The following is a 14,608-nucleotide window of genomic DNA, read 5'->3' on the forward strand; positions in this document are numbered from 1 at the left end:
AATTAAATCTTATCCCAAAAATATTCCCACAAACTTGTGATCAGCCCATTTTCATTACCTTTAAATAACTATTAAAGGATTGCTAAACATAGAAAGAAAATTGATTGTAAGTGCTATGGCCTTTAGGACATGTTCATCCACTGTTACTCTATGAGAAATGTGCTAACTATTATAAATGAATATGTGTTTTCTCTGAGAAAAAAAGAGTTTTAATTATAAGGGGATGTTTTTGAACCAGAATAGATATATAATTTAAAAACTGGAGTTCTCAGACATTACTTATATTGAGTTTTTAAATATTTTTAAATGAAAGAGGAAATATAAAATCTGCTCCCAACCCCAGAATGCAGTCAATTCTTATTTCCTGGTTCTCTTTAGATTTCTCTCTCCTTTGTAAACAACAGATTTTCTAGTAAACTCATCTTCAAGTCTCTGGCCGAGGAAATAAACCAGAACATTGGGCGTCTTTATTCTCTGACAACAACTGGTTCCATTGCTTCAATATTTGTGAGTAGGATTATAATTTTTCTAAACTGATATGCGTTTTTTGGAATTAAAGTCTAAATTCCTTGGACTGGGGAAATGGCTCAATGGTTAATAGCTTGCTAGGCCAGCACAAGGATTGAAGTTTGGATTGCCAGGACCAACATAATGCTAGGTGGGTGTGATGGCCCACCTAAAAGTAAAGCCTGTGGAAGACAGAGATGGCAAGTCTCCAGAACAAGTTGCCTCTTAATCCTAGTTGTATTGGTGGCTCTGGTTTTGATTGAGAAACCCAGGCTCATTCAATAAGGTAGAAGTGTGATTAAGTTCTGAACTGTCATGAACTTCTGACTTCCACATGGACATGTGCCCACACACAGATGTGCTCACAAACATGCATACACATGTGGACACACACACACACACACACACACACTCATATACCATATACATGGGCAAATGGATAAAATACTAACATTTCATTCATGAGTTTTCTTTTCAGGGAAATTATTATAAAATTTAGGAAGTAGATCTCTGGGCCCAACTTTGGTAGGAGTCGTTGCTGAATGGTGTTACATCAGTTCCTGTTTTTCATAGGTTATGTCATGTGCTTTTGTCATCGGCTACTCTTCTTCATGGGCACTGCCCTTTATGAACATACCTCAACTTAAACTGTCTTCAGCAAGCTGGCCTGTCAACACAGAATGATGTTCTCTGTGCAGGAGAGCAACAGACTGAGCCCCCAGGGTTTCCAAAGTAAAGAAGGAGCGGTGGGCTGTGTAGAGATGGGCGCTGTAACTTCACAGGGTATTTGGTATGTTATCCTTTCCCATGCCTCCTGACAGTACAGTAACACCTGTCCTAGAATATAGGGAGCCTGGAGCAGGGGAATGCCACACTACCCAATCTCACCTCACAGCCTGCTTTCTGCTTCTGGCTCAAAAATAGATGAAGGACTCATCACCGTCTGCCAAACATGGGTTCTTTCCCCAGAGTTACTGCTTAGTTAGGTTCTTACAGAATGTTATTCCAGTGTCACCAGAGAATCAGGGATCCCTTTTGTGGAACTGATAAACCAAATCAGAGAGAACCTGAGGGCCGTTTTGTAAGAGTTTGAGAGAAGCACAGTGGGTAAGCTTTTTAGAAGCCATGGCAGCATCTTGGAGGAGGAAGATGGATAAGAGGAGGAAAGCCTGTCCTGCCTTCTGGGCTAGGGCCAGCAGTGGAGCTCTACAGGCTGCTGTAGAAGTTGCAGGGTGTTCAGAGCAAGAGTTGGAAAGCTCAGAGTGTCAAGGGAAGTATGCTTAGGACTTGGGCCAGTATCTGAAAAAAAAAAAAAAAAGAAGTAAGAGGGAAAGATATTTTTTGCACACTTAGCAGTAAAGATCTGGAAGCAACTGCCTTGAGGGAGGGTTTTTGGAGAGCATTAAGTTCAAGTTTTTTTTTTTTTTTTTTTTTTTTTTTTTTTTTTTTTTTTTTTTTTTTTTTTAGGGGATAATTATTCCTCCCATTTCATTGGCTTGTCTTCAAGCAAATCATGTTTTTTGAGGCATGGTCTCCTGGCCAGGTGATTGACAGGTGCTGTTAGATGAGCTCCAAGGGAAAGGACAATGGCATTTAAAGAGTCTTTGGGATCCATCAGAATGGATGGATCCCAGGTCCTCTTCTTTTCTTTTTCCAGCGGGAATTAGATTTCCTTCAATAGGCCTCATCAAAGCCTACCTTATATGATGCTTTAAATTTTAAGGAGGGGAAACGTGATGCTTCCCTTTCTCCTGTTACCAGGGAAACAGGAGGTTGTGTCTAGAGCTGACTATGAGGTAAGCCCCTTCCCCCATCCTAATGTCCTCTAAACTGCTGAAGTCTCTTTAACTACCTAATATTAGGACTAAAGAGCCATTTTTCTATGTATTTATTATATGTGTATGTGTATCTATTTGTATGAGGGAAAGGGTTTCAAATGTGAAAAAGCTGTGGAATTATCTCTGAAGTCCTCCTTTGGAGTTCTAGTTGATTCATATCCTTTATAAAGTCTAAGAAATTATAGTTTCATGATTTATTTTAGAATCTGTTATTTTTCTTTCTGCTTGGATGACTCCTTCCTACCCTTCTAGGCTTATATGAATTCTAGCCACAGGCAAGAGGAGATGAATTCCACTGATGCCTGAGCCCTCTGCTCTGAGACTTGTATTATAGTTATTTATATCCTGATAAATTGTCTTGTGCTCTTGTGTCCAAGATCCTTTAAGGCTGTGATTTTTGTCATTTTGATTCCTTGCCCTCCTTTGGAAAACAATGTGTGATATTAGCACTTGAGTGTGGCTTCTTGTTAGCCTTAATGGCTGTTGTGATACTGTCAACATGTCTCCCTGTGTTGGAAAAGAGTATTAGAATATTTATGATATCACACATGCAGATGTATAAACAATGCCTAAGTCACTGGGCAAGACAATCTTTACTGTTGCAAAAGGATGCATAATGACCCAAACTGGGAGAGCAAGCATGCCTGGATGGGTAGTTCACTTAGTGCTTATTCTAATTCAGGATGGGGCCCGGTTGGCTCACTCCTTGTTGGGAACTTGACCTCACAGTCTGATGGGATTGGCTAATTTGTAATCAACATGAAGGGATGGGTGTGATAGAGTGAAGTTTCAGGGATATCTGTCATTGGGGTTTAGGCAGACAAGCACATGCTTGGGAAGTAACTATGAAGACTCCCTGAAGGATCTAAAATATTTATGATGTTGAGTAGCCAATCAGTTATTAACGTTGCTCCAGCTCCTACAGCATCTGTTTGAACGATAGCTAACTCAGATGTGTTTTGAATGTGCAATATCAGAAGCAAGTGATCATGTTTGTGCCTTCTCTCAATGCCAGAATCATTGTCTAACAGTAAGTTACAGGGTATGCCAATTTCCATGGCAACCATTTGCAGACTTCCCTCTTTCCTTGGCAATCTTGGCCTAGGTGAACAAGATTCCCTTTTATTGTATTCTTAATTACTGCTATTAATTCTCAGATCACACATGCATACCACACAATATCTATACGACACACACACACACACACACACACACACACACACACACACACACACACACACACACACCCCACGTTGCAGAATACTCATAAAAGGCTATTCAGAGGTTTCCAAAGTCTTGAGAAGCTACCAAGCTGATAGACATGTAAACAGAGTCTGTATTGCTGAGAGAAAACCTGAGCTGAACCGAGCTATTGGGAAATGCTGCTCTTGTGGGTCAGGCCACCGTAGGAAATGAAACTGCATGGTTTTATTCAACTTCAGATCTAACAGAACTGAGTCCAGGTGAAGGAACTGGCAGACAACAGGATGGGCTGTGTCAATGGTGAGGACAGAACTGAACTGCAACACTTGGAGAAGTTTTCTGACTAGCAGTTCTTGACATGGATGGTCGTGTGCCATTGGGGTGGGGGCCGGGTGATCACAGTGCTATGTGTCCCTCTTCATGGGGTCAAGGGGAGGGAGTTGAATCGTTTACTTGGTCTGGTATGTCTGGTAAGTTCTTGGGTCTAGTTTCCTTCATATGATTTTAATATGTTTGTGCAACCCTAGTCTCAGTAAAATAGTAGGATAAGGTGATTTGAACGAGAATGGTGCCTATAGGTTCATGCGTTTGAATACTTGGTCCCCAAGTGGTAGAAGGATTAGGAGGTGTGGCCTTGTTGGAGGATGATGAGTATCATCGGGGGGCGGGCTTTAAGGCTCCATAAGATTCATGCCCTTCCAAGGATGTTCTTTGCCTTCTGCGTGTGCATCAAGATGTGAGCTCTCAGCTGTTTTGTGACACCACACCTTTGCTCTGCTATGGACTCTGACCTTTTCGAACCGTAGACCCTAAATAAACCGCTCCTTTTCTAAGTTGCCTTGATTTTATCAGCAATAAAAAGTAACTAAGGCATAGGGCGGCATCCTTCCAACTCCAAGAAATAAGTACTTACCAGGGTATGCAGTGTGAGTGATGCCAGGTAGACAATCCTTCAGAAGCCCACCCAGGGGTGGTTATTCTTTATGTCAAAACTGAGTAAAAGTCTCCTTGTGAAATGGAATTTCTTGAGGTAAGTCATAGTCTGAAAAAAATGAATATTTTACAAAATATGGCATAAGTTTGAGCAGGGTGTAGCCTGATCCCAGCAGATATGTAGCATGTTTGTAGTGTGAGTCAGTACTTGAAATAACAGTACTTATGTCTCTTATTTATACTGAATGAAAATAGTATGTAGTTTCTGTGTAATTATGGCTTCCATCTAAAACTAAATGTGATACATTAAAAGTTTCTTTTTTTGTTTCTTTGGGAATTTTTTGTTTTTGTCTGTCCGTTTGTTTGGAACTTCTTCTGTAGCCTCAAAGTCACAGAGGTCCTCTTGCCTCTGCCTCCCGAGTGTGCGCCACCACTGCCTGGCAACTCTCTCTCTCTCTCTCTCTCTCTCTCTCTCTCTCTCTCTCTTTCCCTCTCTCTCTGAATACAAGAATTATCCTTTCTTTTATTTGTTTTCAAATATTCTAAGGTTTGATTTTGTTGCATTTATGCCAAGAGTTAGACTGTTTCTAAATTTTACCAGAGACCAACCTTAGCTCCTTCCATGGCCTCTCTCTGTAGTGGTCCTGGTCTCTGTGGGCCTCCAGCTCTTCTGGTGATTACCTTGGAATTCTCCCAAGTGGGGCTTTCTAAATTTAGAGCCACTGGACTGGAATAACACATCACAGATGAGCATTGAAATCCCGACAGTATCGGTGCAGTGGCATTTGTGAGAGTTTTAACAGTAATGGTCTTTTATCAGAAAAATGTTTGAAAACAGACTATTTCTTTTGTTTCTTTTGTCTTGTCCAAGAATACTACTTCATTTTTTCCCACATTACACTGGGACTTGAGAAACTAAAAATACACGGTTAAAACACTTGTTTTCCATATCACTTATACGCTTGCATGGCATAGTTTTAGCAATTTCCTACTAGAAACAAGCTTTCAGTTTCTATATTCTGTAATGTGATATAAAATGTTTCTACAGTGCAAATAGTCTAATAGTGACACTTAGGATTAAAAACTTAAAAAAATTTCTCTGAAGGAGGTAAGAAACTTGACCATGACTAAGTTCAAACATCCAAGGTCAGCCATGCATGTGTTAGAACAGGGAGATGCTAAAATGGGGAGATGTGTTGATGTGACAAAATATTAGACAAAGCAACTGAAGGGCGGAAGGGCTTCTCCTGGATGAGGTTTGAAGGGATCTGCCCACCACGAAGGAAAACCGTGGAGGCCGAAGTGCATGGTGGCTGGTCATATGTCTGCAGCCAGGAAGCAGAAAGGGATGAATACCGGTGCTCACTTCCTTCTTTTTCCCCTTTTTATTTTGATATGCAGCTCCAGTCCACAGAATGGTGCCACACACATTCAGGATGAGTCTTTCCTCCTCAGTTAACCCTCTGTGGAAATGCTGTCACAGTCAGGGGCAGTGGCGCGTCTCCTAGGTGATTCTTGTCAGGGTGACAATGATGATAAATGACCAGGGTGGTTCCCGTTGGAATCCCCCACATCTGATGCGGAGCATTAACCCCAGCTGTTGGTCACCACCTACCTTTGGTCTAGCAGAAAAATATTTATTATCTGTATGCTATAGCAATAGTGAACTAAAACAGAAAAAAAAAAGCAGGAAGGAATAGGTGGTAAATTTGTTGAAATACAATTTCTGCAAATAGTTATTTTCGGGGAAACCAGTCTTTTGGAGAAGCCAGAGTTAGGGTCTGAATTAGAGGGGCAGGCTAACTTACCTGTCATGTCTGTTTATGTAGGGACCTAGCTGGCTGGCTAGGTCTCCCATGGCTTTTAGGATCAAGAAGAAACTGGTTTGAAGCCTGTCTCAGATCTCCCATTTCTACTAATCACCAAACATTCCCCATCTCTGAATTGACCATAGCCATGGGCTTCTGGGCGAGCCTTGGCTCCATGGCCAGTGGCTCACAGCCTCATAGTTGAGGCTGACTCTCTGGGAGCCTGGATGGCAGGCAGGACTTTCCACCATAGGTTGTTTCCAACAGCAACATTGCTTTGCCTTTCCCTTGTCTCATAGTTTTAACGCTTTAATAAAGTCTACTAACACTTAGAGATGCTACTTGGGACAACAGTGATCTGGGTGGTATGAGTGAGGCAGCCCATTGCAGAAAGGAGGATGTGCAGAAGGCAGAGAGCAGAGGCCCAGGAACCAGGATTCCAGGGACAATGGGACATCCCCTTCTTCTTTCGGTCACACACTGTAGTTTTTCTATAACCAACAGGCTTTCATAGCTTAGTAATACTGCAAAAGGGCTTCCTTCTCTCACCCCTGCCTCATTTTCTTTCCTCCCTTGTCTTCTTATTGTCTCTGTACATTTTAGTTTGGTGTTGCCACACACACTTCCAGCTTGATGTAGATCACTTACCATACCACATTTAACTATTTATCTGTGTTTTTTTTGTTTTATGTAAAATATTCAGATACCAGAAGTTACAGATATTTGGTCCATTCAGTTATCAGTAATGGCTGGCCTATCATGTAATCCCCCAAACTCTCCCTTATTACTGAATTACTCAACCAATCCAACTTATTTTTAACAAAAATGATGTATCCTTATTATTTTTCAGTTCATGTAGGTTGCTGTGATACACAGCTCACATGAATTTTAATTCCGTAAATAGCATAGGAAGACATACATGGAAATAGATGGGTGGTTCTTGAGTTAGGCTGGCTTGTAGACAAAAGGGCACACATATGCTGTCAGGATTTCTTTCCAGTGTCTGTTTTACTTGAATTCCAAGGGATTTTTCCCTTAGGTGACATGTGTTACCTAATTGCCCTTTCTATTTGGTACCCAGGAGATGTTTTCAGCACAGAGAAAATGGAACAGATTGAAAAACAGGATGGCGCGCGCGCATGCGCGCGCGCGCACACACACACACACATACACACACACACACACACACACGCTTGGCACCTGACATGTCTGAGGGAAAATAGCCTCCTATCGCTGATGGCAACTGATTTTATTTTTTGCTTTATTTATTATTTTGATTTTATTTATTTTGATTTTTTAATTTTGAAACTCCCTATGTAGCTCCATCTGGTCTGGAACTTGGTATGTAGACCAGGTTGGCTTCAAACTCACAGACATAACTTCTCTCTCTCTCTCTCTCTCTCTCTCTCTCTCTCTCTCTCTCTCTCTCTCTCTCTGGCAATGGGATGAAAGGCCTGTGCCCCATGTTCTGCTCCACTGATATTTTAAGTCATCTTTTGTGAGAGGACAAACTTCAAGGAGTAAAGACTTCTTTTGGCTCAGGGTTCCTTAGGATCCGTCCATGGTCAGCTGGCTCGTTGTCTCTGGTCCTGTGCCGAGACAGAGATGGAAGGGGACACAGGGATCCACTTGGGTAGATTTGTCATGGTAGCTTACTAAGTTAGACATGTCAGGACCAGATTGAAAGCAGTGATATTCTGAGGAATTTTCAAAATGCATTTTTCCTTGAATTGTTCACCATTAAGTTGTATAATCTGACTGAAATTCCATGACCACACTTTAGGCCATGTAAAGATTGACCTCTATTCCTTTTTTAGGTATCTTCATCTGTTCAACTTAGGAAAATCTGGTGTGTCTGTGTTGAGAGAGCATGCTCTTCACTGCAGAGGTCACCCCTACTCCTACCTCACTGTCACTGTCTTTGGGTCGTCTATAATAACTGATTAAATAGAAAAGTAAAATAATATCAGTGGAGCAGAATATGGTGATGCATGACTTCAGTCAGAGCTATCAGAAGGATGAGGTTGGAGGATCTTTAGTTCAAGGCCAGACCTGGTTTCCAATTCCTAAAACCAAAACAACAAAAACAAACCATCAGGGGAAGGGAGGCCAGGTCACTTTTCATATCTGAGTATGTGTGTGTGTGCGTGTGTGTGTGTGCATATGTGTGCCTGTGTTTCTCTGTGTCTCCGTGTGTGCATCTTTTAAGGTTAATTTTTTGGTTAACATACAAAGAAATGAGCTTCACTGTGATATTTTCATACGCAAATATCTTTCTTTATATACTTTATTCTTCTTTGCCACCTCATTGCTTTTACCCACCTGACTTTTCCTGTTACTGACTCCCCCACATGGTTATATATTTCATCACCCTCTCTTGCTCTCCCCCAGACCTCTTTCTTCCCTCTCCTCGTTCCTTTCTACCATCATATCATATGTATGTGTAATATATACATTTCAATATAGATTCTGCACACGAGAGAAAACAAGCCATATATTTCTTTCCAGTCTGGCTTATTTTGAATAATGATCTCCATCACTTAGAAAAGACTTACTTATTTTGATTTTATGTGTATGTGTCTGCCTGTATGCCTGTATGTGTGCCATACGCTTGCCTGTTGCTGCAAGAGGATGTTGGATCTGCCTGCAACTGAAGTCATGGGAGGTTGTGAGTTCTGGGGACCAAACCCAGACCCTCTTCAAGATCGTCAAGGACTCTTAACTGCTGAGCCATCTTTCCTGCCCAGTAATCTCCAGTTGTATCCATTCTCCAGTGAATCCCATCCCATTCCTCTTTACACCCGAATAAAATTCCACTGTGTATGTGCATTACATTTTCTGTATCCATTTATCTGTTGACGGATGTCTAGGCCGCTTCCCTATCTCGACTATTGTGAACAGAACAACAATAAACGTGGATATGCAAGTATCTATATGGCGTGCTGGCTTAGAGTTCTTTGGGAACATACCCAGGAGTCACAGAGCTGCATCATGTGGTACTTGCTGTTTTAGTTTCGTGAGGATATTCCACTAGCAGTGTGAACAGGCTCTGCTTACTCTACATAATGCCAAGATTTGTTTTGGTTGGTCTGATGCCAGCCATTCTTACTGGAATGAGATGCAATCCTAAGGTAGTTTTTAGATGTGTGTATGTTTGTATGGATATATGTGTATGAATATGTAAGTGCACATGAGAGCAAGGTGATAGTTATCTTTCACAGTTGGGTTTATTTTGCAATGTAATGATCTCTAGAACTTCAAAAAACACTGGTGTATGAGTGTTTTACCTACATGTATATAGGTGCATCAGGTGTATACAGTTCCTGTGAGGGCCAAAAGAAGGCATCAGAATCTCTGGCACATTCTGTAATCTGCTTGTGGAAGCCAAATGTCAATGGTGGATATCTTCTACAATTTCTTTTCTACCTTATTTTTTCAAGACAGGGTGTTTCAGTGAACCTGGAGCTCACTGATTCTGCTAGGCTGGCTGGCCAGCAAACTCCATGGACCCTCCATCTCTGCTTCCTAGTGATGACATTTAGCCCCACCCTAGCTTTTTCCATAAGTGCTGGGGGTCCAAACTCAGGTACCCATGCTTGCATGGCAAATCGTTAACAATTGAGCATCTTCCAGACCCTTCAGGCAATGTTGATTTGCATTTCCCCAATGACTAAGTATGTCCAGCACTTTTTGGAAGCATTTACTTTACTGGCCTGTTGTATTTTCCCCTCTGCTGCCAGTCTTTTAGTGCTATTTCTTTAAGTGCAATGGGAAAGGAAGAATAAGTTGAGGAAAAACTGAACGCCTTTCCAGACAGGGACCACCTTAGCCATTCTGTAGCCACAGGACTGTTACAGCTAGGGTTGGTACCAGTCCATCCTTAAATAGAAGGGAACCCAAATCAGTCCACCCCACAACACTTTCCTTGTTGGTGAGATTATCCTGCATTGACGAGCCTGCTCAAAACCACCTTCTGGTCTCTCTATCGCATCTTTTCTTTAATCTTTAAACAATTTTCTTTACAGGTAAATATAAGATTAAAGTGTCTGAAGATGACTTGAAGAAGCTCCCTCTAATTAAGTGGTGTGTTCTGGAAGCCATACGCTTGAGAGCCCCTGGTGTCATTACTAGAAAAGTAGTGAAGCCAGTTAAAATTCTGGTAAGCTCTGCTTTTGTTTGAAAATGATGAACCTTCTAGAAAAAGTACATGTTTTCTTCATAGGTTCTCCAGATTGACATATTATTGATTTCTTTAATTTATTATAACTGAATAGAAAGTATATTTGTCAGATACAGCATGCTTTGAAATATGTACACGTTTTGTATAGGCCAAATCAATTCATTAGCCTTTACATTATTTCACATTTGATCATTCTTGTGTGAAAATCTCTGTGTACTCTATGAGCAGTGAGTACCGTCTTTCTAACTCGAGTGACTACATGGTGTACCATGCTCTTTGACACATTCCACTGCTGAAATGGAATTTTGTATTATTTGATCAACATTCCTCAAGTCTCCTACCTCCTAGCCCCCAGTAACTACATTTCTAAATGCTACTTCAATGAGCTGAATTTTGGCTGTTGAGCTTGTCAGGCCCTTGTCCCTCTGTGCCTGGCTTATTTGTCCTCAAGCTTCTTCTGTGCTGCTGCAGAATTTCCATCTTTTAAAAAGCTGAAGGACATTTCGTCATCCACATGTGTATCACAGCCTCTTCCTTCATCCGTAGGCTGACACACTTTGATTCCGTGTTACGGTCACTGTGAAGCATGCTGCCGTGAACATGAAGGTGAAATTATCTTTTTGACATGTTAATTTCACATCCTTTGGCTGTAAGCTCAGCAGCTGCGTAGCTTGATCACACACTGGTTCTACTATTAATCTTTTGAGGGACCTCTATATTATTTTCTATATGGCTATCTATACTAATGGGCATTTCAGTCTCCAGTGGTTCCCTTTTTGTGTTTGTCCTCTGATACTTCTGTGTTTTGGGATTATACAAACTCTTAACAAGATTGAGATAGTATCCCATGAGTTTGGGATTCTCAATGTCTGCTTAGTTCTTTGCCTATTTTGTAGATCACTTTAGTTCTTACTATGGAGTTGCTTGAGCTTCTTGTGTTGGGAACATTAACCTTTTATCAGCTATGTGCTTCACACCTATCTCATCATATCCCGTAGGTTGTCTGTCCACTTAGCTGTGCCTTAGTTATACAGAAAGATTTAGTTTAGAGTAATCCAGTTTGTCTTTTACTTTTGTTGTTTGTCTGAGCTTTTGGATTCCTCAAATCCTCATTTTCCAGATCAATATCAGAGAGGTTTTCTTCTATGCTTTGTTGTAGTAGTTTTACATTCTCAAGTGTAATCCATTTGAGTTGATTTTTATATATTATATGAGATAAGAACCTAATTTCTTTCATCTGCATATTGATGTCCAATTATCCCAACACCATTTATTAAGAAAACTGGCATCTTCCCATTGGATATTCTCGGCACCTTTATAATGTTATAAATGTGTGATTGATCTCAGGTCTCTCTTCTGTTGGTTTGTGTGTCTAGTTTTGTGCCATTTTGATTACTGTAGACCTATAGTACCTTTTAGGTCATATGATAACCGCCTCCAGCTTTGTTAATTTTGGTTAAGATTCCTTCTGCTATTCGGGGACTTTCATGATTTCATGTGAATTTTAACATTTCATTTTTCCAATGGAAAATGTCATTGTATTATGATAGTGTATATTATTTATATGGGTCACTAAGTTCCCATGAGTTCTTAGTGACCCTAGAACAGTTTGAAACACTAAGTAAAGTGACACTATCTCACTCAGAGAGAGATTTGTCTTTTGGAAAACATTTTCTCTAACATATAACCCTTCAAGTAGAAATTTGGCCATGTGATTCTGCATCGATTATATACTACTGTGTAAGCCAAGCAGGTGGCCTTTTGTCAGCTGACTCAACACTCAGTATTTATTTTTAAAACTTTGTTTTTGAGAATTTTATATATGCGTATGCTGATTTTCAGTCACATTCACCCCCTCCTCTCAGATCTCTTTCCACGTCTCCTTCCAAGCTTGGTGTCCTCTTTTTTTAGTTAACCCACTGAATATAGTGAGTGCTGCTCATATATCATGAATGTAGGGCCTGGCTAACCTACCAGAGGCTACACCTTAAAGAAAGTAGATTCCTCCTCCCCTGGCAGTCACTAGCTGTACATAGCTCCTCAGCTAGGGGTGGGGACTTGTTCCCCCTCCCCCATCCATGTTGGCTTGAGCCTGCGCAGATCTTGAGCAGGCAACACAGCTGCCCAGGAGCTTATGAGTGCAACAGCTCCTCCATGTCCAGAAGGCCCTCGATTCCTTCCCAGTCTCTGTCTCATAATCCACCACTCCCTCTTCCTGGCTCTTCCCTGAGCCTTGCAGCCACAAGGAGATGCCGTATGGACTTAGAGACATACCATTTCTAGGCGTGCACTCCATAGATGCCCATTTCCTGCACTCTGATTCTCAACAAGTATCTTAGTGCAGGAGCAGGGCATGAGAGAAGTGCCTCTGAATGACGGGAAGAAGTTTCTAGCCACAGGTGGACACAGATGAGAAGAGAGCAAGAAGGGCATGGATCAGCTTGGCACGGGAATGGCAGTAGAGTGAGGACAGACTGGGGGAGACTTCCCCAGATCACCCTGTAGAGTCTGTACACCTGGCAGACCCCAGTGAAATATATGTGACTCAATCACCAGAACCAAGATTGTCTGGCTCAAGGGCCTTCATTACCCAGGGAGACCACATGGGTTCCCTTCATTCTGTTTTTTTACCCTTTTTCTACACAATTTGAGAGTTTTGGGGTTGATTCCAGGGAATTTTGATAGAGCACAAAAGAGATAAAAGTCTCAGTTTGTAACAGTTAAAACATTTGCACCCCCATGAAGACAAACTTAGTTTCAATGATCTTACATCAAGAATAGCATTGTGTTTTATTGGGATATAGATATTTTTACTTTTAAGTAAGCTATTGATTACTTCCAACTGTGAAGGTACTCTGAGAGGGGATTGTCTGCTTTCTGCAGTGAAGCAGAGAAATGTGTTCCTCTGAATTGCAGTATAATCCTGATTGAGCTCTCACCAGCCGCTATTTGTTCTCTGGCTAAAAAAATAAATCCCAGACTTGGTGTAGATCTCTCTGCGTCAGTGGGTTTCCTGATGGCTCTTTCCAGCAAACAGAATTTTAAGAAATATTTATTTCTAATGTTTCATTCATTTTAGAACTTTTGTAAATGGTTGTTTGGGGCAGGGTGTTGAAGCAGGGTCTTATTCTGAGGAGAACATCTATATGCCTCATGCTGGCCTTGAACTCTTGATGGCTCCCCAACCTCAGCCTCTAAGGCACTAGGATTATAGTGTGATCTGCTCTGACTAGCTTATTTATGGTCTTTTGTTGTTGTTTAAAGTTTTAGTTTTCAGTTTTCTACAAACTGTTTGTAGAAATGCCATTGTTCTTTGTTTCTATGGTAACAGGGATGGAATCTGGGACCTTGTGCATGCTCGGCAAACACTCTACCACCAAGCTGCATCCCAGCCAACAGCTAGGGATGTTTGTAGATTTTGGTGACTTCTTTGATGTAGGTGTTATTTTTCTTTCTGTCTTTTTGTTTTGTTTTCCTACAATCACACTGGCTGCAGTTTCTAGCACTTTGTTGACTACCTTTCATTTTCACCATTAAGTACCATGCTGGGTATAGAAATTTTATGGATGCTCTTTGTCAAGTTCAAGACATTTTATTTCTACTTTGCCGAGAGGTTTGTTAATAATAAGTCAGTGCTGAATTTTCTTTCTCGCTTTTCTGTATCAATTGATAGAACCATGTGCTTTTCCATGTTTGTCCCGTTGATATGGGTTACATTTACTAATAATCAAATATTGAATCAGCCTTTTACTTCTCTGATAAATCACTTGATCGTAGTGTGTGGTATGTCCTGTTTCTCTCTCTCTCTCTCTCTCTCTCTCTCTCTCTCTCTCTCTCTCTCTCTGTGTGTGTGTGTGTGTGTGTGTGTGTGTGTGTGTGTTATGCCTCTGGAGTCTAGAGGTTCACAGAGATTGGCAAAGGGTGCCTCCTCAACCATTGCTTAGTGATTCTTTTTATATATTATTGGATTTGTTTTGTTGATTTTTTTTAAATTTTAAAGTATCTTTATTAAAAAATAAACAAGAGAAAACAATGACTGCTTAATTAGTTATACTAATTATTAATAATACTGAGGTGTGGTGATCAATCTTCTTTTTGCATATTCATCATGCAACACCCCCCACACATACATACATATA

The 14,608-nt window shown here is 40.9% G+C and overlaps 1 protein-coding gene across 2 annotated transcripts in view; it reads left to right on the plus strand.

Annotated features, from left to right (window-relative positions):
- LOC100759356 (24-hydroxycholesterol 7-alpha-hydroxylase) overlaps positions 1-14,608 on the plus strand; it is a 72,050-nt gene that overhangs the window by 36,463 nt on the left and 20,979 nt on the right. For both annotated transcript variants that reach the window (XM_027387448.2, XM_035452778.1), the window contains exon 8: positions 10,315-10,448. In XM_027387448.2, the coding sequence (XP_027243249.1) occupies positions 10,315-10,448 (134 nt within the window). The remainder of the gene's footprint in view (positions 1-10,314; positions 10,449-14,608) is intronic.

The sequence above is a fragment of the Cricetulus griseus genome, assembly GCF_003668045.3.
Source record: "Cricetulus griseus strain 17A/GY chromosome 1 unlocalized genomic scaffold, alternate assembly CriGri-PICRH-1.0 chr1_1, whole genome shotgun sequence".
In the NCBI taxonomy this organism is placed as follows: domain Eukaryota; kingdom Metazoa; phylum Chordata; class Mammalia; order Rodentia; family Cricetidae; genus Cricetulus; species Cricetulus griseus.